The 22,745-nt window shown below is 30.4% G+C and overlaps 5 protein-coding genes and 1 non-coding gene across 6 annotated transcripts; 4 read left to right on the top strand and 2 right to left on the bottom strand.

The window, feature by feature from the left end:
- Positions 1-618: 618 nt before the first annotated feature.
- On the top strand, positions 619-1,427 carry BX663DRAFT_444133 (uncharacterized protein; the record flags this gene model as incomplete). The annotated part of the gene is made up of 2 exons (XM_051523604.1): positions 619-871; positions 943-1,427. 2 exons carry the CDS (start codon positions 619-621, stop codon positions 1,425-1,427), a joined length of 738 nt encoding a protein of 245 aa, XP_051377854.1.
- Positions 1,428-5,502: 4,075 nt separating this feature from the next.
- BX663DRAFT_526746 (uncharacterized protein) lies at positions 5,503-6,831 on the top strand. The gene has a single exon (XM_051529947.1). The coding sequence runs from the start codon at positions 5,589-5,591 to the stop codon at positions 6,753-6,755; it is 1,167 nt and encodes a 388-aa protein (XP_051377855.1). The 5' UTR covers positions 5,503-5,588; the 3' UTR covers positions 6,756-6,831.
- Positions 6,832-8,840: 2,009 nt separating this feature from the next.
- On the top strand, positions 8,841-8,914 carry BX663DRAFT_t139. Its single transcript has one exon. It is a non-coding gene; the product is annotated as a tRNA-Ile (tRNA).
- Positions 8,915-9,521: 607 nt separating this feature from the next.
- BX663DRAFT_462784 (VTC domain-containing protein) lies at positions 9,522-12,099 on the bottom strand. Its single transcript, XM_051523979.1, has 3 exons — positions 11,862-12,099; positions 10,873-11,770; positions 9,522-10,816 (listed from the first exon to the last, which is right to left on the bottom strand). Exons 1-3 carry the CDS (start codon positions 12,027-12,029, stop codon positions 9,627-9,629), a joined length of 2,256 nt encoding a protein of 751 aa, XP_051377856.1. The 5' UTR covers positions 12,030-12,099; the 3' UTR covers positions 9,522-9,626.
- Positions 12,100-14,786: 2,687 nt separating this feature from the next.
- BX663DRAFT_583134 (putative exosomal 3'-5) lies at positions 14,787-15,977 on the top strand (the record flags this gene model as incomplete). Its single annotated transcript, XM_051532212.1, has 6 exons — positions 14,787-14,789; positions 14,865-15,032; positions 15,107-15,213; positions 15,286-15,401; positions 15,469-15,671; positions 15,741-15,977. 6 exons carry the CDS (start codon positions 14,787-14,789, stop codon positions 15,876-15,878), a joined length of 735 nt encoding a protein of 244 aa, XP_051377857.1. The 3' UTR covers positions 15,879-15,977.
- A 4-nt stretch (positions 15,978-15,981) lies between these two features.
- On the bottom strand, positions 15,982-22,573 carry BX663DRAFT_490499 (cortical protein marker for cell polarity-domain-containing protein; the record flags this gene model as incomplete). The annotated part of the gene is made up of 8 exons (XM_051524955.1): positions 15,982-16,055; positions 16,123-19,900; positions 19,983-20,107; positions 20,172-20,375; positions 20,447-21,037; positions 21,105-21,331; positions 21,505-21,707; positions 21,866-22,573. 8 exons carry the CDS (start codon positions 22,571-22,573, stop codon positions 15,982-15,984), a joined length of 5,910 nt encoding a protein of 1,969 aa, XP_051377858.1.
- Positions 22,574-22,745: the final 172 nt, after the last annotated feature.

Here is a 22,745-nt window from a genome sequence, read left to right on the forward strand (position 1 = left end):
AGAGAGAGAAGAAGGAGCAACAAATAGATGCCATGACAAAAAAAAAAAAAAATAAAAAATTACTTCCTGAAGAAGAATAAGCGGGTTTTCTTTTTTTTTTTTTTTTTTTTTTTTTACTTTTCTTTTTAAGGATTGTGGCTGAAATTAATATATAAAGTAAATCTATGATATGATATTATTTATAAATAACTCAGTATAGACATGCTAACAAATTGCTATTGCGCCGCTTATGCAGCCTATATTTGTATATTATAGTCTAATATTCGAATAATAATAGGAACACCTTGCTAACTAATGTTTGTATCAATAACTGGCTACTCATCGGTTTAAAACATCCAAATTTAGAATATATTGACCGAGACATATCTACACTGAATATATAAATACTAGAGATAAAAAAAATATATATGTATTCATATAATAAAAATGAATAGAATAAAATCAGTAGATAGTAATATATCTGATAATGTCTTTCTTTTACCTTCAAATAAACTTTCTTCAATGGATAATAATAATAATTATTCTTCATTATCACCAGCCACAACTATCGGAGTTGAGCAAACTAAAGGTAACAGTCAACAACAAGAAAATTTTGTGACAATGACTACTACTACTCGAATGGATCGATTGAAAGCTCTGTGGAAATATATACGACCATTAGCTATTATGCTCTTCATCAATATAGCATTACCTTTGGCTTTGTATTATATTTTAAAAATTTGGTTAAGTGTTCTAGTTGCATTAATTTTATCTGGTATCCCTCCTTTTTTACATGTCATTTATCGATTTTGGAAGAGCAAACAATTTGATATTATTGGCTGTATTTGTGTAATCTCTTATATTACTTCAGCTGTGCTTTCACTCATTACTAGTAAGAAATATATATAAAAATATGTATATTATACTTACCGTTAACATGACGATAACATATTTATTCTATAGAGAACGTGAGATTGAATTTACTTCGTGATTCTTTTACGAATGCACTTATCAGTTTATTATTCTTTGTGACCTTAATTCCAATACATACTCGTTGGTGTAAAGTACGACCTCTTATATTCCTTATAACGCAACAAATGTTATCTGAACGGCCCGATGTAGAATGGACTGATAGTCAAGATGAGAAACACACTATGAATCGCTCAGAATGGTTATGGGAATATGTTCCAGCTTTTCGAAAATTTTGTTATGTGCTGACTGCCGCTTGGAGTGCGGCACTGATGTTAGAATTTATAATCAAAATCATCTTTATTGAAGCCACACATTTAACCATAGATCAAATTATTCTTTATGGCAATATCATTATTGCCGTCATAACTGTCTCGATGACTATTATTACCATACTCGGTAGACGATTCATTTATAAAAGAATAATCTCTACTGCAAAGGAATGGCATAAGCAGAATAATTATAGTAATCGGTTATGACGATAAAGAAAGAAGCATATATTATTTATTCTTTAATTTATTTAATTTTCGTAATGACATGTAATATTATTATTTTATTTTTTTTATATACGTTTATTTGTATATTTTTTTGTATATACGAATATCTAAAAAAAATACATACAGTGCAACAGATAAATAGTGTTTTAGTATTTAATAACTCTTTTGTAACACCTATAAATAATAAAGATTAGATTTACTGCCCTTCTTTATGTCTTTTTATTATAACTATTGTATATCGAAAACTTTTTTTTTTTCAAGTGTGGTTTTAATTGAGTACTTTTTTGATAGATAACTTCATTTAAAAAAAAACAATGCCTAAGGATTTGCTGACCTTTAGATTGCCTGAAAGGTTTTTTTAAAATTGGATCTGATACTGTAATACCTGTAAAGGTGATTACAACTGGTGAAGAATATTTTTTTTTTTTTGTGCAAATGTACCTTGTTAGTAACAAAGTATATTGTGATACGCTATTGATACTAAAATTTGATTACATATTACGTTCTCAAATTATAAAAAGCAGCATTGATTGCAGGAGCACGTAGAAAATAAATAAGTATTTTTTTTTTCGACTGATATATTTCATTATTATTAATATAAGCATTTCCTAATGGTTTAAAATGTTCGACAACTTCTATCCTGAAGCCCCTTCACATTTCTGATAACAAAATTCTATTTTCAAATTTTCACTATTCATACAAGGTATCGCAAAACAGATGATGTCTTATAAAAAGATAAATGAAGCATTCCTTTAAAATAGATAAATAGAAGAAATATTATACTTTTTTTTGGAAGAATTAAGAAACTTTTCAAAATAGAGATTATTACGGCGATCGATGGAATCAAGCAAATGGGAAGATCTTTAAGTCTTAGTGAACTTGCATTCTTTAGTACTAAAAGATATAATGATACATTACATGATTTATACAAAAGCCCTTAAAATTCTAGAATATTAATCTGGTTATTCAAATAAATATGTATATTGGAGAATAAAGCTGATCAAAGTATGCATATTTTATTGATATTAATAAATAGTATTCAAGCTATATTATATCAAATGAATACATATTACCAACTCAAAAAAAAAAAAAAAAAAAAAAAGCATTTAACCTGCTGATAAGAAGGAAACCAAACCACTGTATAATATCTTAGGCCCTTGAAAGAATCTTTATGACTATGTAATTAAGAACATTAAATACTAACAATAGTATTTTTTTATTTGATACTTGATAATTATTAATTACTACCGGTCTTTTTAACCCATATTATCATTATCAAACGAAAAGAGATGCTTTCTTTGAGAGATATATAAGAAATAAAAACCTATTTGCTAAAACATTTCGATAACTTGCATCAAAATCTTTAGGAATATATTTATTTCAAAGAAATTCAGCGGAAAAAAAAAGTGAAATTTAGCTGTATCGAATATGAAAGATCCAGTATTTTCAATCATATGAAGGAATTAATTAAAGACATGATTAGGACGCCAGAAGTAATAACATATATATGTATATATTCGTTTATTTATCAACATCTTTTCTTTCATTTGCTCATGAACTGAATATGGTAGAATCCTTAATAAAAATTTTTGTAAAATATCAAAAAAATTAAACTACTGAATAATCACTGTCAATTCCTCGAACTCTCCATATTATTTTCAACAAAAATAGATGGCCCTATAAATTTATCATCATTAATTGATGATACTATTTTATTCTTTTCAATTTTATTCTAAGAAGCAACCCCTCTTCATCAACGCTACTTTACTATAGCCTATTCATCATAAAGTTATACATCTCTTAGTCGACGCTTTCTTACATATCTATCATATTTACCTAAAGACACTTTCTTTTTCATTATCTTTTTTTTTTGCATTTGTTCCAATAAAATTTTCGATCTCTTTTATTTTAATATAAGTAGAATAAGCTTATTGGTCAACAAAAAGTAAACTATGCCCATAACGTTATTATTTAGCCATAACCATAGTTATTTTCTGGGTTTATTTTATTTTTATTTGTTTTAATTTTTTATTTTTTTTTTTAGGGGGGGGCGACGGTGGGGAGGAATCGACTCCAAATAGAAATCGATAGATGAATAAGTTAACCAAGAGTCGATTTTTGATTGGAATAACTTTCCTTTTTATTTCTCAGTAAACTCGATATAAATGGTTTAAACAACTAGTAATAATAAAAAATGAAAATTCGAAAATATTAGAAGAAAAATTTTTTTTTGTTTAACATAAAAAAAAAGGGTAAAGTATAACCTATCAATGTTGTACACTATTTCCGGAAATTATTCGTTCATAAAAAAATAAAAATTTCGTTCACAAAAAAATTAAAAAATAGTTCACAAAAAGATTTTAAAATTCATTCGTTTTTAATGAACGAAATAAGCGAAATATTAAACTGGCTTTCGATTCAAGCAATCATTAAACTTATCAACAGAGTAGCGGCAGAAACCTTGAAGGTCACTGAGCAAAATATTGTTGCATGAATCTCGGATTCTTGATGTCATTGTCTCTTCCTCCAATAACCTTTCTCGCTTAAGTTTACTTTTGACTACTGACCAAAATTGTTCAATAGGGTTCAATTCAGGTGAGTAAGAAGGAAGATATATGCAACGATATCCACGACCTTCAATATACTTCTGTATATCTTCGTGTTTATGAATGGGGGCGTTATCCATTACCAGATAATAGTCCTTAAATTTTGGATGTAAATCCATGACATCCAAACAGCTAGCAATGAAGTTAAAATAATGACCAGTAACTGTGCCCCCTTTCGTTGCTTGTTTAGGAACAGGTTTACTTCCCTCTGCTTTTCTTTTTTTATTTGGAGCCTGAATTTTTGGTCGTCTTACTCTAATATTAATTACGCCATGTGCACATATGGCTCCTAGTATAGTTGTTGTTTTTGCCCTAGTTTTAGGTACAACAACTACAGCCCTTTTTCCTTTTCTAGACCAAGCTACTGATCTCTTCATGTTAATATGAAACGCAGCTTCATCTATGAAAACGCAATTGCTGAAATAATCCATATCAGTTTCAAGTATCTTTTTCACCCAGTGGCACCGCTCCTCAATTTTTTCAGGACTATTTCTTTCTATTGAGTGGAAATGAGCTCGTTTAAGGGTGATATTGCATTTCTTGGTTACAAAGTTATGAACTGCTGATTTTTTTATTTCAATACCGGGGAATTGACTAGTGAGACCTTCTATCATTTCTTCCAATGTAGAAGATGACTTTTCGTCAATGAAATTGATCAGAAACTGTTTATGTTTCTCTGTAAGAATAGGAGGTCTACCAGCTTTTCTACCACTTCCAGTTTGTCTCAGACTCATTTCTTCATCCCCAGCAAGCTCTGCTTTCTTTTTCCAAGTTTGTGCCGTACTTTGAGGCACTTTTATTTCCTCAGCAGCGGCACGTACACTCATCCCTTTCTCATAAATAAGGTAAAAAAAGTAGTTTTTGACTTCAGGCTTATAAGTTCGATATGTTCTTTTATTTTCATTGTTATCTTTTTTTTCTTCGTCCTTCGTAACCACTTGTTCAATCTTGGCAGGTTTTTCAGGTGGCTTCAAGTCCAAGTACGTGTCGTAATTAGTAACATCCTCAAGAGGATATTCTAATTCATCAACTTCCATCTCAAGAACTGCAACTGGTTCGCCTTCTTCATTGCGAAGGTTTCCTTTACCATCTTCATGTATAAATTGGTCCATTGTTAAAAAAAAATTATTTTCAAAAAATGAACGAGATTATTTCCTGCGAGTAATCAACTTTAAAATCTTTTTGTGAACTATTTTTTAATTTTTTTGTGAACGATTTTTTATTTTTTTTTAATGCATTTTTTTTTCTTTTGTGAACGAAATTTTTATTTTTTTATGAACGAATAATTTCCGGAAATAGTGTACTTTTTAACAATCGGAGGTAAGATAATGTTTTAATTAAAAGAAGGGGTGGAGAAATAATAGAAGATTTATGAAAAAAAAAAAAAAAAAAAAAAAAAAAAAAAAAAAAGTGCTATAAATTGGTTACAGTTACCAATAATTTATTTATTCATTTATTTCTCTTTTCCTATATCTTTTTTCTTTTCTTTTTGTTTTTCTTTTTTGTTTTGTTTAAAAATACATAATAATTTTTGAAAATGATTTCTATTACAGAAGATATCATTAGCTATGCATCAAATGTATTAACTATAGAAGCAGCTAACCTGAAAAGCGCAGCAGAAAGATTGAAATCAACCACAGAATCAAAAGAAGGATATCAGCAAGCAATCTATTTAATGTTCAAATCATTAGATATAGGTGGAAAAATCATTGTCACAGGAGTCGGTAAATCTGGAAAAATTGCAGAAAAAATAGTAGCAACCATGTTATCAGTAGGAATATGTGCAACATTTCTTCATCCTATTGAAGCATTACATGGTGATCTCGGTATAGTTCAACGCAATGATATTATTTTGGCTATATCATTTTCAGGGAACACTGAAGAATTACTGATGCTTTTACCTAGTTTAAAGCATCGGCGTATCCCCATTATCGGCTTAGGCGGAAATCCTAAGAGTAAATTAGCAAAAGAGTGTGCTGCCTGGATTGATGGATATGTGCAATGTGAAGCTGGAGATTCTATTCCTGCTCCTACTTGTTCAACTACTCTAGCTTTGGCTCTAGGTGATGCGTTAGCATTAACATTAGCTAAATTGAGAGATTTTAATAAAGGTGATTTTGCCTTAAATCATCCAGGAGGCTCACTCGGTAGAAGATTGCTATTGAAAGTTAAAGACATCCTCATTAGCTCATCTAAAGTAGCATGTGTGAGTAGAGATACACCGCTTGATGTTATTATTATGGAAATGACAAAACATCCAAGAGGATCTGGTGTTATTGTGATAGAAAAGTTTGATAATGATAGTGACGCTACAACACAAAGAAGAGATTATCAACAATCACACTTTAGAGACCATGAACTATTTCCTTCTCCACCACTTTCAGAAGCTTCATCTATGATAGAAGATGACGATGAAGTATATTCAAGGGTAGCTGATTCTAATCACAGTCTAGTAGTAGTGGGTGTTATCACACATGATGACATTCATCGTGTTCTAAAGTCTTCTTCTATGCGAGAAGATGTGTTTAAAATTCGTGCTATTGATATTATGACTTCGAATCCAATTGTTTTTGATGAAAACAGATTAACTTCAGAAGCAGTCTCGTTAATGAAGGAGAAAAATATTCCCTTATTACCGATTGTACGATATGAAAAATATTTTATTGGCGTTGTTACATTAAAAGACCTTCAAGAATTATTTTAATTATTTTTGTTACTATTATTATTATTATTATTATTATTATATACATATATATATAATATATATATATATATTGGTGCTTGCATTATGTATTATTATTCTGACTGCTTATAAGCAGCTATTCCATATGCTATTACAATTATTTATAATTACAAACTAATACCTTAAACTGAATAAAAATTATATTTATTTACAGTGTGCAAAAACTCCTTTTGCAAGTAACATTACAACAAGATAGTATTGATGTCTGTATACAATGAAAAAAAAGAATATAAATTACATTATAACTGTCACTAAATAAGCAAATATTACATTTTATGATATAACTTTAAAGTATATCTTGAAATATAATGAGACACGTCAATAATGAAGAATGTATATACATGTATATGTATATTACTTCAAATTTTATAGTGCAGTTTTTTTTTTATTGCTTTCATTTATTGCAATACAAGTTATTAAAAATGATCCACTGATAAAGTGATACGAATTAGTTATTTTGCAAAATAAAATTATACCTGCATAATAAAATTGCATGATATGAGATAATTAAAGCAACAGGTTGTTCATTTTTTTTTTATCATTTGCTAGACAAAGTTTTATTGAATAATATGAGCTGAATTAAGTCTTCCAGTTGTTAGTTGAAAAATTATTACTACGGGTATATGGCATATGTCAAGTTAGTTATGGAGGATTAAATGGCAAGTATATAAGCACAATTGTTTTTGATAAATATAATAGTATCAAGAAAATAATGACACATTTTAAAAAGGATTAATTCATGCCACCTAAATGTAAAATATGTTTTTAGGTTAATATTTTTATAGGCAAATGTTTAATAGAGTTATGCAAGACCAAAGTATTATTTGTTACTAAAGAAGAGCCATACCATAAAAATTAGAAAAAAGAGAAAGAGCAACAAAATATACTTTGTGTTATTTTTGCTGAATAGAAATGATATTTTGTATACTTGACTAAATAAACAACTCATTTTATTTTATATATAAGCTTGATATGATCTTTATTTAGTATACACTTATGTTAGAAAAGAGAGTTTATCATAGAGTGTTGGTAAGATAAAGATAACAAAAGAATAAGACAGAATAAATCTATGAAAACTTTGTATAAAAATTTTATTATCAATAAAAAATTTAAAATAAAACTTAAAAACTTGATTTTTTTTAAAGATGAGTGTAAGATAGATCCTTATTTATATCTTGTGGAGAACGAGTTTGTGATATTTCTTTTAAAATATCAAATAAAAAATATCAGAAAATAAAAAATAATATTAAGACAAAAAAGAGTCAACGAGACCGAATAATAGTTCTAAAGTCAATTATTTTATTTATGAATTTAAACTGATGGGGTATTTATAAGAATTGTTAAAGAGGTCTGAGGATAGGATGTGAATCAGAAAAGTATTAGTTACGACCGAATTAGGTATATTGTTGACAACAAAGTGTTAGTGATTTTAATATTATTAGATGGAGCGGATCAAGAGAGAGTTAGGATAGAATTTCTTAAATGAATTTATGATCCGCATGTTTAATCATGAAACATGACATTATAAGTCAGCTCACGACAGTCCTACTTGAATGAATTTCATTATATTTTATAGTGTATAGATAGTATATGATTGTATTCATAAATTAGTATTTTAGACAATATTATAATAATAATGTGTATATATAACTAATAGGTATAATCTATAATTCATATATCTTTATCATTAATAACTCCTTACACTATGTTTTGCTTATTATTATTTCGTAAAGTTAGTATTTATTATAATATTATTTTTCTCATCACAAGAATTTCTTATAAACTGAAATCAAATAATATTGTATACATAAAGTGTACAATTACTAACTATAATATCATTCAGACCTTCATGACTCTGATTTGTATATTATAAGATATTATGTAATACATCATTATATACACAACAGCTTCCCTTGATCAAAATAAAAAAAAAATCAGATATTTCAAAATGATTGAAATAAACCGACAATGATGACGTCATACGTCACGTGACTTATTGAAACTTATCCTATATAATTTTTATTTTTGCTTCGGTTACACAAGCAAGCTCGTTTAGCTCAGTTGGTTAGAGCGTGGTGCTAATAACGCCAAGGTCACAGGTTCGACCCCTGTAATGAGCAATTAATTTTCTTGCTTTTTAATAATGTCGTGTGTATAGCTTTTGGTTGGCTTTTCTGCTCTCTATAAAAAATTGCAGTTGTTAAAGTTTTTAATAAATAATGAGTAAAGGAAGCAAAACCTATTATATTATAAGGTAAAGTAGTTTTTTGTATATAACCTTAACAATTAATTCTCTGTATACATATTTTTTTTAAAAAAAACAACAACTTTTGGTAACATATCATTAAGCTTATAATATAGCCTCTTTAATAATTAATACATAGAATAAATGAAATACCAATTTGCTTTTTCAATTATTAAATTTTATTTGTTTGTTAGCGTAGATATTTATTAGAAGACAATATTGATGCTAATGGTTATTCTTATGCATTTGACATATACACATATATATTTACGTATATTACACGTTTTTTTTTTATATAATTCCTACCGAATTACTATTATCAAAAGAACTAAGTGCAAATAGCTTAGTATATAAAAATAATATATAATAATAATAAAAAAATAATAGCAGTTAGTATCGGTGTATATAATTGTTACTGTAAAATTAAACTTATTTATATTGAACTATTACACATTTATAATAAATAGAGAGAAGTTTACCATGTATAGATACGTATATATTTTATAAATGTAGAGCAAAAAAATAGCAATTGAATAGGTTATAGTATTAATGCTATGATGAATGATATATTAAAAGAAAAGAAAGCTTTAAAAGTACAATAAGGATGGCGCTTTTACAGTAAACTTAAGATAAGTGTTTAAGGCAACTGCAAAAAGAAGTGCAAAACAAATGACGGTAGGCCCAACCGTTTCATCATAAGGACCTGCTGCACGATTTCGAATTAATTCGCGACGACGATAGTAAAGGCCCACACCATATATTAAAGTAGAAATAGAGACAAGTGTGTACATAACACCACTTACTTTACCTACTGCATCTCCTGCATTAAACAAAGCTAATGAAAATGTGGAAAGTAAAGTACCAAAGGACATCCATGAAAAATATGTGCGCTCATTCGCAAAGAACACCTTTGGCTCAACTCGAATAGGTCTAAAGACTTTTTGAGGGATCTTTACTCCAGTTGGTAGGATAACAGGAGGAGCATTTATTTGCCTTTGATGTTGTTCTTGTTGTTGTGAATTAAAATGATTAAAAAATATTGAGTTGATGTTCTCAACTAGACGAGAAGCAAAACTCTTATTTCTAATTTGCTTTACTGTCATAGCTGGCTGATGACTAGGTGGATAATCATTTTGATATGTACCCATATAAGATACTGCCTTATTGTTGTTTCTTAGTAAAGAAGTCCTTTCATTATCGCTATTTGTGCTAGATGATCTTTGCATCTGCTGATGAGAGATATCAGAATGGATAAAACTTGATACACTTGCTGGTACACTTTTATTTTTTGGATGCTTTTTTTGACTGCTAGTACTGCTTACAACAACAGAAGGCGTATTTGAGGGCAAAGTAGGTAATTGATCAATATCATTATCCATCTGTGCTAGCCAATAGGGCAAAAGAGAAACGCGGGTGTCGAACATAACGGCAATACCATGAACAAATTTTGAAAAATCAGATGCTTCCTCTAAAATACCACTTTCTTCTAAATCAGATATCCATTCAGGCATTTTTTCATTAGATGCTAATTCGAGCTTGATTTCAAATGTAGCAAAAGGGTATCGATTGATATCATTCTCATTTTGAATATTATTAAAGGGAAAGTTTATGTCAACATCAGGTCGACACCAATGATTATCCGGACGACGAACCCTATCATCATCTGGAAAGAGTTTAGAATCTTCTCTAATAAAACATAAATCAGTATCAAGTGCCATTCTGACAGTCCTATCTCCAGGAATTTGAAAAGCAGTTCTACGATAATAAGTCCTCAAGACTTGATATAAAAGAATTAGTTCTCTAGTATATATATATGAACACAAATCAAGTTACCTGGTTGCATTTGTTTCTCATGAATTAAATTCTGAACATGTTTAATTAAATGCCTATAGTTGTTTATTTCTTCATCTGATCGACCGCTGTTTTTCATTTTTTGTATAGACTTTTCAATAAATGCTTGGTCTCCTTGTAAAAAATTTGAAACATGTTTATCCTTAATCGTAAATCTATTCTTAAGTTCACCTCGACTTTCCTCTGCTAATGTTCGAAGTTCAAAACTGATAGAACGATTTCTTTTGACGCTTCCATACCAGCGAAGGCGAATAATTTGAGACCCTTCTGCACCTTCAAGACGTGAATTATAAGAATCCAGATCGGTATTATCTAAATAAAGTGAAGAGACTGGAGGATCAATGTTATCTTGATCGTTAGATATATTATTATGATCGCGATATACTAAGACAGGTAGATGACGCAAAACATAGGTCTTAAGCTCTAAAATATTCTCAGGTTGAACAAAAAAACGCTTTACTATTAAATTTCGACCTTCTTCTTCCAATTGTTGTTGTTCTTGATGATAGGTGGGCTTGAAAGACATAGACAAGCCACCTTCTCTCACTTTAGAGAATAAAGTTGATAATTTTAACAATAATCCATCATTATCATTACTTTTTTCATTCCAAAAGGGACATTGATTTAAACGAACCATAAACATTGGACGGAGGATATAATCAGTATGGCGATCATGTTTTTTAATAATTTTCAGGAAACCTGTATAATTGATACGAGAATAACGAGCAAGTCGATTGATATCATCAGCTACCCAGTTGATGTTTTCTTGAATTGAGCTCATTTCTTCTTCAGTTAGTAAATCATTCTTATTTATATTATCATCATATAAATTAATTCTTTTTTTAATTTCTTCCATTTTATCTTGATGAAAAGCATAGACCTTTAAACATTATGTTGTTAATACGCTATACATACATATACATCGCATGTACATACTGCATACATATGTACATAACTCATATCTCATTTACCTTTTCGAGATTATTATCCAATAATTCTACAAATTCTGTTTCATCTTTTTCAGTAAATGGTCTATCTTTTTCTGCTTTTCGTAACTTTTTCTTTAAACTATCATAATCAATATAATAAGCTGTCCATTCTGGATACATAGCATCCTTTAAATGTGAGCCAAACTTCATATTGATAATAGCCTTTTTTTACTTTTAATTGTTTTTTTTTAAAAAAAAAACAAGAAAGAAAAGTAAGAATAAAGTTCTCCACAAAAAAGAAAAAAAAAACAAAACAAAAAAATCCGGAGACTTAAATTTTGGAATTATGATATATTGAGTTGACACATACACATTAGAAGTAATGATGCAATTAAATTCTATTGGCATTTTATTTTATTTTTATTTTTTAATTATTTGACCAAATACAAGCACGCTGTAGGAATACATACTGTATTGCCCAGAATAGTTCGATATAATGAACTATAAAACTAAAAACCTTTTAAGGATGAAAATGAAAGGATAAAGAGAAGCAAAAGTATTAGCAAAAGGAAAAATATCACTAATGATAGAGAAAAAGAGTATTTCAACAAAATCAGCATTAATTTCCAACACGTAATTAAGAGAGAGAACTTTAAGGCAAGGTTAGATATAATATTAGGACGTACTTTGTCATGATACATATAATTAAGCTCAAATCATATGCAATAATTAACTGGTCATTCTATGTTCAAAAGAAAAGTAGATGAGTTGGGGGAAGTTGTGGAGTACCAATTCCTTTGCTTTCATTTGTAAGCTGATTAAGTGAAAATAAAAGCAGATCCTCAATTGTAGCAGGTATTTGAAGCTATTTGTGCATATGTAGGCACATAACCATATGTGATCTATACCAGCTAATATTTGGGTGATAGATGTGGTGTTTTGGTAAAAACTCTTGGACACCATCTAATTAATCGGCTACATTCAGTATGTGTGATAGATAACCACATGATAGGGCCAGCTCCAATCTTGGTATAACCAAAAGGGAGGAAGGTAAATACAGTAGCCGTATTTATTTGTTAGCTAGATAGATGTTGTTTCAAGTAGTTTTTATAGACAATTCGAAAGGATCGTACATCAGGAATTTTATCAACCATTATTATGGAACATAAACTCCAAACACATAATTTAGAGATTTTGTATCATGGAAAATGGCTGCTAGACAGACGAATGTATAGAAGGAGCACAGATAAAAGAGGGTCATTAGGATTTTTGTAACGAACGACATAGGAATTTCGACTGTAGAAAATGTACCCTTTCTCGCATAGTTGAGTTAATGAACAAGATATAATACTACTTATTTTAAGGATCGAGAGCTACCATTGAATATACATCACATACATTTTTTTTGACAAGCTTCTAGCTGTTTGTAGAGTTTTGAGGTAAAGGAACTAATTGCAGGTTCATATTCTAGTTGAACTCAAATAACTTAAGAGTATTCTTTGAAATACAAGACTAGCTTATGGGAAACCAACATCTTGTACATTTTATGGAACAAATATCATTGATTGTATTATTAGTGACTCTAAACTTACTACGCCTTAAATTCAAATCATGGATAATTTATTTCTCAACTTTAATCACAAACTTATGACACTCACGTTCCGATTACTGTCTCCCAGTGCTATCTCCTATACATCCACAAATCCACCACAAAGACAAACTTGGTATTTATAGAATTACGAGCTAATTATCCTATATTGAAAATTTTACTTCTAAATGATACTACACTATTCATGTTTATCTCAACCAAGTATGTAGTAAAAAATTGGCAGCTGTTGATGCTTGTTCCAAACATTTCTAGACACTTGGAATGACTTTGACTTTTAACCGTAAGGAATATTGCTGCAGAATAAGGCGACAGCGATCTTCTCCTGCTATACATAATGCCGTTTGACGAACACTTGTATAGTATTCCTTTCCCAGTTGGAATATGGACTGGTTATCCATACCTTGAATGATAAACTTATTAGACAGTTTTACACTAGTCAAAATACATGTTTCCATTTTATCTTTGGTAACTCTCTCAACATATATATTTTGCACTTTTGGTTTACCCAGTGCTACATTCTTAAATAAAATTATCACTGCTCTTGCAAACGTCTTCTAGTTCTTCATAATAGTATTGCCTTATCAGATCAACTTTATGAAGGAGTTGCGCTCCCTATGAGGGCGATGTAGGTTATTCTATGTTTAAATTATACCATTGCCAGTTCCTAGAAGACAAAGTCAATAATTGTCGTAATGCTCTTAATACCAAATTATAGAATGTGTATCGCCCTAATCTAGATATATATTCTATCCTTTGACTACTAGGTAGAGAGCTTAGAACGTGTGTTTAATATTATACCGAATTGCTTACAAAACTTCGTTCAATTCATTGTCTACATATGCATTGTCGCCTATATCTTTCTCTCTCGGCTGCTGACCCAATATCTTTTCTATTAAACCACCTTGTCCCCCCCACATTATAATTCCACTTATACTATCCTCTAGCCAGAAATATGCACCATTCTTCACGAGCTATATTATATATTTCATGATAAACTTGCCCTTCCATTCTATTAAAAATACTGGTTCTAGGTTACTGCAATGGTTATTTACCAACCGAAACTAATGCGTTATCATTCATCTTTCTTATTACATTACTATAATTTTATTTCACTCACTCTCTCCCTCTTTTCTTTTTTTTTGTCTTGCATCTCTTGTAAGGGTTTTTAGTTTCTTTTTCATTCTTACTTTGTTGAGATAATCTGGACGATCCAGTATCATCTTCTAGATACTACGAAGATCAAAAAATTTAGTAACAATATAATAAAATTTTCATGTGACTGTTTGAGAAGTTTATAATTTTTTAAATTTGCGTAAAAAAAAAAAAAGGACAGATCTTCAATCATTTCTAATTAAATAATGGTATGATTAGAGAATAAGAAGCATGAAAAAAAAAAAAAAACGAAAATGATTGTTTAATTTTATTATTTTATTTAGTCTCGTATAGAATTACTTACACCAGAAGGTTTACGTGTTGATGGTCGTCGAGCTAATGAATTGAGAAAGATTACAGCAAAGACATCTGTTTTTAGTCAAGCTGATGGTTCTGCTTACATTGAACAAGGTAATACTAAATGCCTTGCTGCTGTTTATGGCCCTAGAGAGGTAAAGAAAGAAAGAAAGAAAAAAAAGGAATGAATTACCATTTATAGCTATTAAAATAATCACATTATGTATAGCTTCGTTTCCGTCAACATGGTTTAGCTGATCGCGCACTTATTAATGTTGAATTCAATGTTGCACCTTTCAGCACAAGTGAGCGTAAAAAGAGATCAAAAAATGACAAGTAAATCAAATTTATTGTTAGTTTGATTATAAAAAGTCTTTTATTAACTTATTTTTTTTTTATATAAATTAGACGTTCACTTGAAATTGCAGCTTTTATTCGCCAAACTTTTGAACCTGTTATTTTTACTTCTCAATTTCCTAAAACACAGATTAGCATCTATCTACAAATTTTCCAAAATGATGGAGGTAATATTATATGCAAATATATCTAGTCAGAAAAAAAAACAGAAAGTTAATATGCTAATATTTGAAGGTGTATTGCAAAGTTGTATTAATGCAGCCACTATGGCTTTAATTGATGCTGGTATTCCAATGTTGGATTATGTTTGTGCTTGCTCAGCTGGCTGTATTGATAAAGAACCTGTATTAGATTTAAATAATATCGAAGAATCAGCAGATACACCCGAATTAACAGTTGCGATATTGCCCAGAACTGGAAAAGTGACGTTATTAGAAGTAAATATAGGCTATTTAATATTATACACATCTATTTGTCTATAGCTGATTTTTTTTTTCGTTTAATAGATGGAATCAAGACTTCATGTTGAAAAACTTGCAAGTGTAACAGAATTAGCAACTGAAGGATGTATGAAAATTCATTCTGTTTTAGATAGTGTTATTCGACAAAATACAGAATATCTTATGTCAAAATTAAAAGCATAAATATATATTTTATATGTTAAACAAGAATTATATATTATCAATTTTTTTTTTTAAAAGTGCCTTTATATGTAAGATATAATTATGTATATATATTAAAGATTCCTTAATTTCGAATATTTACTGCAATCTCAACATAATTACTGGGAAAGACACCTTGAATAAAAGATCCATCAGATTCTATATAAATATATACATATTTAGTTTAATATTGATGTTAAAGAAATGGAGTAGCGATTATACTTACTGTCAGCTTTATATCCCATCCACCAAATGTCATCACTAGAATCAACTACAATAATAGGATCATCCTTCATAAATCCAAGTTCACCATGCTCACGAGCATTAAAATCAAATTTAGCATAGTAAAGATGAGGATGATCCTCTGTCGCAGTAGATAGTTTTGTATTGTTTTCAATAGCGGCTAACATGATTGATTTAAAATCGCTTTTGTACTTGAATCGTTTTGAACCATTATTATTGACTGTATTACGCTTATCTTTTCGAGATGACATATATTCTTCGACCATTCGTTTAGATGCAGCTCTACCGTCTAGAGTGGCAGGTGAAGGAGTAGAGCGTAACGAATTAGTTGATATGGATTCCTTGTTATGCTCTTTTGATTTGGAGGGTATAGGTATTTCTTCATTGACTAGTAAACTAAGCGCATTTAGGTCACGATTTGCAATCATATCATCAACTGTCTTTGACTTTCTTTCAATTAACGTATCATGGGTATCTGTAACATTAACTTGAGTTTTATTTAATGAATCGTTATCAATTGAATTGTAGTCAGGATTACTATTATCTTCAACTATTGCTACGGCAGATACATTCTCCGCGCTAACACTGTTATTTATGATGTTGTTATTTTGATAAGTGTCAGGTTTAGAATTATAAAGGTTGTCAACTGTTGAATCTTCTTTAAGAACCCTTTGCGTCACAGTAGCTGAAGCAGGTTCCAGAATAGGAGAAGTGTAGATAGTTTCAATAGGCAAACCTACTTTAGTTGTTTTCCAGCGGACTGCTGAATCCATACTTGATGTATCATTTTGCTGAGATGACGATGATATCGATTGAGCAAAATTTAACATATCCGTATCGATAGGTGTCGCAAATTCAGTGTCTGAGAGACGGAAAGCATTTGTATTGATAGCTCTGTCGCTTTCTTCTTCCTTAACATGATCATCATCTATCTTGTTCTCATCGGGCCAATTAATAGATGAAAGCGATGCTTGGTAATGACTTCTTCCTATTGAACTTCGCTCTTCATTATTTGACAAGTTTGTATTATCAGGCCCAACAGACGTAACTGTATTGGTTGCGATGTCTTTATCAAATGTTGGGGCTGTAGTCCATCGCACAAGCTCAGAATCTCCTGAAGTATTGGTAGTTGCTGTATTTAACGAATCAGAGCCTGATAATTCACTAAAACGAGAGTCTCTAACGACTGTTTCAATTGTTGCATAACCTACTGCATCATCAGTGTTGTATGTTGTCCATCTTACATTAGAGGATAACGGATTAGATACCATAACTGGAGCGTTGTTTGATAATGTCTGAGGTGGTGTAGTTGTAAAGTTTTCATTTCGATTCTCTGAAACTAGAATATTTATGGTAGGTGTAGTTGTAATAAAAGCAGTAGCAAGGGCATCATCACTGCTGGGTGCCTGTATCCATTTAACTTTTTCAGCTTGTTTATTATTTAGTGTAGGATGACTATCGGACCCGCTAATAGGGACAGCTTCAGTAGATAGTTCATTTACAGTACTAACTAGAGATACAGGCTTAACTACAGCAGAGCTTACATTTGCAACGGGAGCGTTTGTCCATCGAACGGTAGTAGGTGTATTTGCATTATTTACAGTAAAAGCAGATGGGTTTGAAGAAGGATTATTATTATTATAAGAGACAACCTTTGATTGTGATTGATTATCATGAACAGACGTATTTAGAGGAGGCTGTTTGTTATTTGTCTGAAATGCCGTAATAGGAGATGTATCAGTAATAGCGACGCCAATTTCAGAGTTCCTGAAAGGGTTGTAAGGACTACAATGTCCTCGTACTTCGGACATTTCATTTTTACTAACATTATTATGAAATGAACTATTTATAGAATCATGCTGAACCTCACTAGATAGCGTAGCTGTAGATTCAGGTCGCATTTCATTTTTAACAGTTGTAGCAACAACATCCCTATTTATACTAGCATTTTCTATAGTGTCAACTGCACTCTGGTTCTGATGTTGAGGAATCGACTTTGAATGAACATGTGAAGAAAAAGGAGTTGCTCTTTCAGTTGTTGTTATTGCAGCTACATTCTTAGGCTCAGCACCAAAAGGTGCGCCAGAATGGTCGTTTAAATATTCTGTACTAATAGATTTAGACATATCATAAAGTTGTTGATTTCCGGGCTCAAGGTGACGAGGCTTTTCATTCGTATATCTATTTTTGTCCTCATCCTCGTGATATTTAGACGATATTTCTTGAAGCATTGCTAAAAGAGATTCCGGAGAACGAGGAGGTTTCCCATAATATCCAGAAGGATTTGATCGAGAGTTTGTTTTGTTGTCATATTTCTTCTTGATGAAAATAATAAGCATAGAAATAAAGACGATAAAGAATACGATGCCTAATGAAATCGCAATAGAAATGAGGATAACAAGTGGTTTTGGTAAATAATTCTTGATATTTTTTACAATATAGGGTTGCTGTAAGTAAAAAGCATTTCTTATAGATGTACTTGATATACCATTGCTATCAGAAGCAACTAAATAAGGAATCCAATTTTCTCCATCAAAAAATGCAGCACTAACATTACCCAAACTTCCCAGATTAATAAGACCAGAAGCCAAAATAACATTTTGAGCAGCTGATGTGTTAACAATTGGTACTGTGGTCAAACCTACAATGTCACTACCTAAACCAAGCTCATTACTGGGAGTAATAAACTTTTGTCCATTCCAAATTCGAAGATAGGCAGAGTTATTCACTTGCCCAGACACATATAACTGCTTAGAGATATCATCATAAGAAATAACTTTAGATGGTCCAGGAAGATTAGCTGAACCAAAAGGACCCCATGTATTCCTGTTAAAGTCATACTCGGCAATTAAAAGAGGCGAGTTATTAAGTGTAAAATTTCCACTTGTGACGAGTTTTCCATTAATGAATTGGAAATCAATCACTTCACCAACAAGACCAGAATCAAGTGGGCTCCATTGAAGACTATTAGGGTTAAATGAACAAATTGAAGAGCATGATATTGACCCAATAGAGTTAAAACTACCGCCCACAATGATTCTATCCTGCTCATGAATATAACGAATCATATTAACATTGGCAGGAGAACCATCATGATACTTAATATCTGGTTTTAACAGTAACGATCTATTTGATAGGCTGAAAACTGCTAAATTGTTAATCGAATTACCCGAGAAACTGCCACCAACAAGAAGTAGATCGTCATGTATAGCCACTGTTTTGACTGTACCCTGCCAATCAGTATTCTGTACACCGCTCCATACGCTGTTGTTATATATAGCGATATTCTGAATACCATTCGATAATTCAAATTCTCCACCTAAAATAGTCACAGTTGTATTTTCTATGTTTTGTTTATCATTGATCTTAATCGTGTTATTTTTGCTATTATTGTACATTACACCTGCATTGATTGAAAAGCTATTTTGAGTTTTGAAAGAGTGAAAAGGTAAAAGGGTTGATAGAGAATTATTTTGCGAAATGAATGATATGCCGTTTGATTGATATCGTTGTGCGCTTTTTATATTGCCCATAAAGAAGTTATCTTTATTGTAAGTGAATGCTGAATATACAGTGCCCGACAAATAAGGCATATTGGTTATTTTCCATTGGTCTTTTTGTATATCCCACCAACCATTTCCATATATTATACTTGGGGAAGTATCGTTAATGGACGCTAAAAATTGTGAATAATTTCCCGAAATTAGAACTGTTTGACTGTCTTGAAGCCAGTGAATAGCTTTTACGGGGCCGTTAACACCCTAAAATAAAATTTTGTTTAGTATAAAAAAAACGAATGATGATGACCTTTTTTTTTTTCTTTTTCTTTATATAGTATTTTACTCCATTTAATGTACTCCAAGTGCCTTTCTGGAAATTATATTTTGCAATATTTGACAGTCGACTACTATTACTGACATTTTTTTCTGTTCCTGAAATAGATGAAAATGAACCTCCGACATACACCTCTGAAAAAATAAAACAATAAAAAATTAATTTAAAGTTTTATTTGTATTAATATTACTATATTACCAGAAGAAATGCATTTAATACATGCCACAGATCCGTCGAGACCTCCTCCAGATAATGACTTTAATGTCTTTGAATTAATATCATATCGTACAATATTTTTATATTCTTTGTTGGTTGTATCGATTCCAGAAAATTCTCCACCAATATAAACACTGTCATTAACAAAATCCATAGTATTTACTAATGAATTATATGGAATATTATCTATATATTATTTATAATACAATAAATATTATATTAAAGGAAAATATTAGTTTAATGTTTTCGCAATTTACCTGGTAGTTCATTCCAAGATAAAGTAGACATAGACATAGACATGTTAGTTTGAAGAGGATTATATTGAAGAATACTGGATAATGAATATTGAGAAGCATCTTTGACAAATTGTATTGCATGTGCCACTATAGTTTTTGTCTCTCCTTTAGAAATATTGGCATTATGTGACAAAGAAAGTTTTATATTGGGAATAAATGATGAAGATACGTCAAAATAACCCGTATAAATAACTTGAGTGGCTATATCGCTTTGGTTTATTGTCAAATTTATTCTTTGAGTAGCTGTCGATGAAATTAAAATATCCACATCAGTGCGTTCTGAACACTTTTCTGTTTCACAAGCCGGTGTATAAAGTAAGACATCATAGATTCCTGATTCAACCAAGTTAGGATAGAAAGTAATAGAGGGTAATGTTTGGATATCTGATGCATTTACATTCCGCTTTAAATAGGGTATAGAAGTATTCGAGACAGTCCATTTTGATCCTGTTGTTACAGCTGTAGGAAGGGTGATGTTGTTATTCAAGGTGGTCATTGTTTTAGCTGAACAAGTACTTTTAGTGTTAGGATTGACAGCATAAGAGAATATTTCTAATTATATTATGCATGACTTAATATGTTATATTAGAATGTATATAATGAAAAGAAAAAGTATTACCTGATTGAAACACTGTAACTGAAGATAATCCACCACTTACTCCATACCAAGATTTGATGTCTATAGCAATACCATTTGTTATTGATAAGTTAGTAATTCTAAAATCTTGATAAGTCACATTTGGATTCTTTGAAAGGATACAATTTGTAGAACAAGTTTTTGTACGATTTGAATCAGGATCCAAATAAGTAAGCTTATAAACACGAGAATCTGTTAAAGAACGAATTCTAATTGTGAAGAAAATAAAATAAAAGGATAACAGAAAACAAAAGTTAGTAAAAAAAAAAAAACCTGATTTGACGAATCCTTCTCCTTTTTTTTTTTTTTTTTTTTTTTTTTTTCTCTCCTTGGCCTTTTTCTCCTCTTCTTTAATAACGATATAATATATTTTATTACATACGAGAATTCTTTTGTTTGATGATTTTCTAACTTTGAATTGACAATTCTAATTAGAGATGGATTAACACTATATTCAATAAAACTTGCTTGCCAAGTCCCCTGAGTCCCATCAGATAAAATCCATGAATTTTCGCTTGAGGCATCAGAACAAAGGATAGATGCTGGACTTGCTGAATTTGGAGCAGTATTTGTAGCCGAAACACCCTATAAAGTTTGAACAAGAAATAAATATTAACATTTCAAGGAGGTTTATTTTAACCGTATTTAAATTAAAATATAAAATAAAAATAGTAATAGTAATAGAAATAAAACAAAATAAAATAAAACGTTTTATGTATTTGTGTGTGTATCTAAATACTTACACTTGCAGGTATGTTAATTGGCTGACTTGCAGGTGCATGGAAGTCTTGCCCATCTGTAGTTGTGTCAAATTTACCACCAAAAAAGATTGAAGTTGAATTCACCTTCAAAATTGAATTGACAGGCCCATTTAATCCTTTCCATGGAAGTCCATACCATTTATTATTCTTCCATAAAGCAACGCTACCACCAAAATTTGCAAGCGAATCAGAATAAGCAATCATAGAAGTATCAATAGGTGCTATAAATGAGCCACCCACATATACTTGTTGATTATCTGAATCACAATAAAGGCTATAAACTGAACCATCTAAGCCATATTTGAGTGATCTTATTTGTTTTGAAGATAAATCGAGGGCGGCAATATTGTTGACAACTAAATTATTGATCTTTGTAAAATTGCCAGCGAAATAAAGCGTAGTCGGATCAGATAATAAAAGACAAGCATCGTAAATAACACCATTTATATCTGATGATGCGATTAATTTAAGTGTATCGTTTGAGAGTGAAACAAGAGAGGAAGTTGATTTAGTTATTTGTGTTAGTTGTTGAGTGTCCTTATAAATAGATATTCCATTATATGAACCTGGAATACCAAGCTTCTCGATATAATCAAAATTAACGTTAGGATGTATAACAGAGGTTGCAAGGTTTTGCTTTATTATTGAGATTAAGAAAAATAATTGAATAATATAGTATTGTATTAACATGTTAATTCTTTCTTTATATGTAGCGCTAGATCGTCTAATGTTGTTAATTCTCTTTTTTTTTTGTTAATGTTGTCGGTCAATGTTATAACATCTATATGGGTGTACAAAAAAAAAGAATATAAATAAATAAATATGAATGAAAGGAAGAAAGAGAGAATTTAAAGGAGAGTAT

This window comes from Cokeromyces recurvatus, assembly GCF_025118155.1.
Source record: "Cokeromyces recurvatus strain NRRL 2243 chromosome Unknown BX663scaffold_48, whole genome shotgun sequence".
In the NCBI taxonomy this organism is placed as follows: Eukaryota; Fungi; Mucoromycota; class Mucoromycetes; order Mucorales; family Mucoraceae; genus Cokeromyces; species Cokeromyces recurvatus.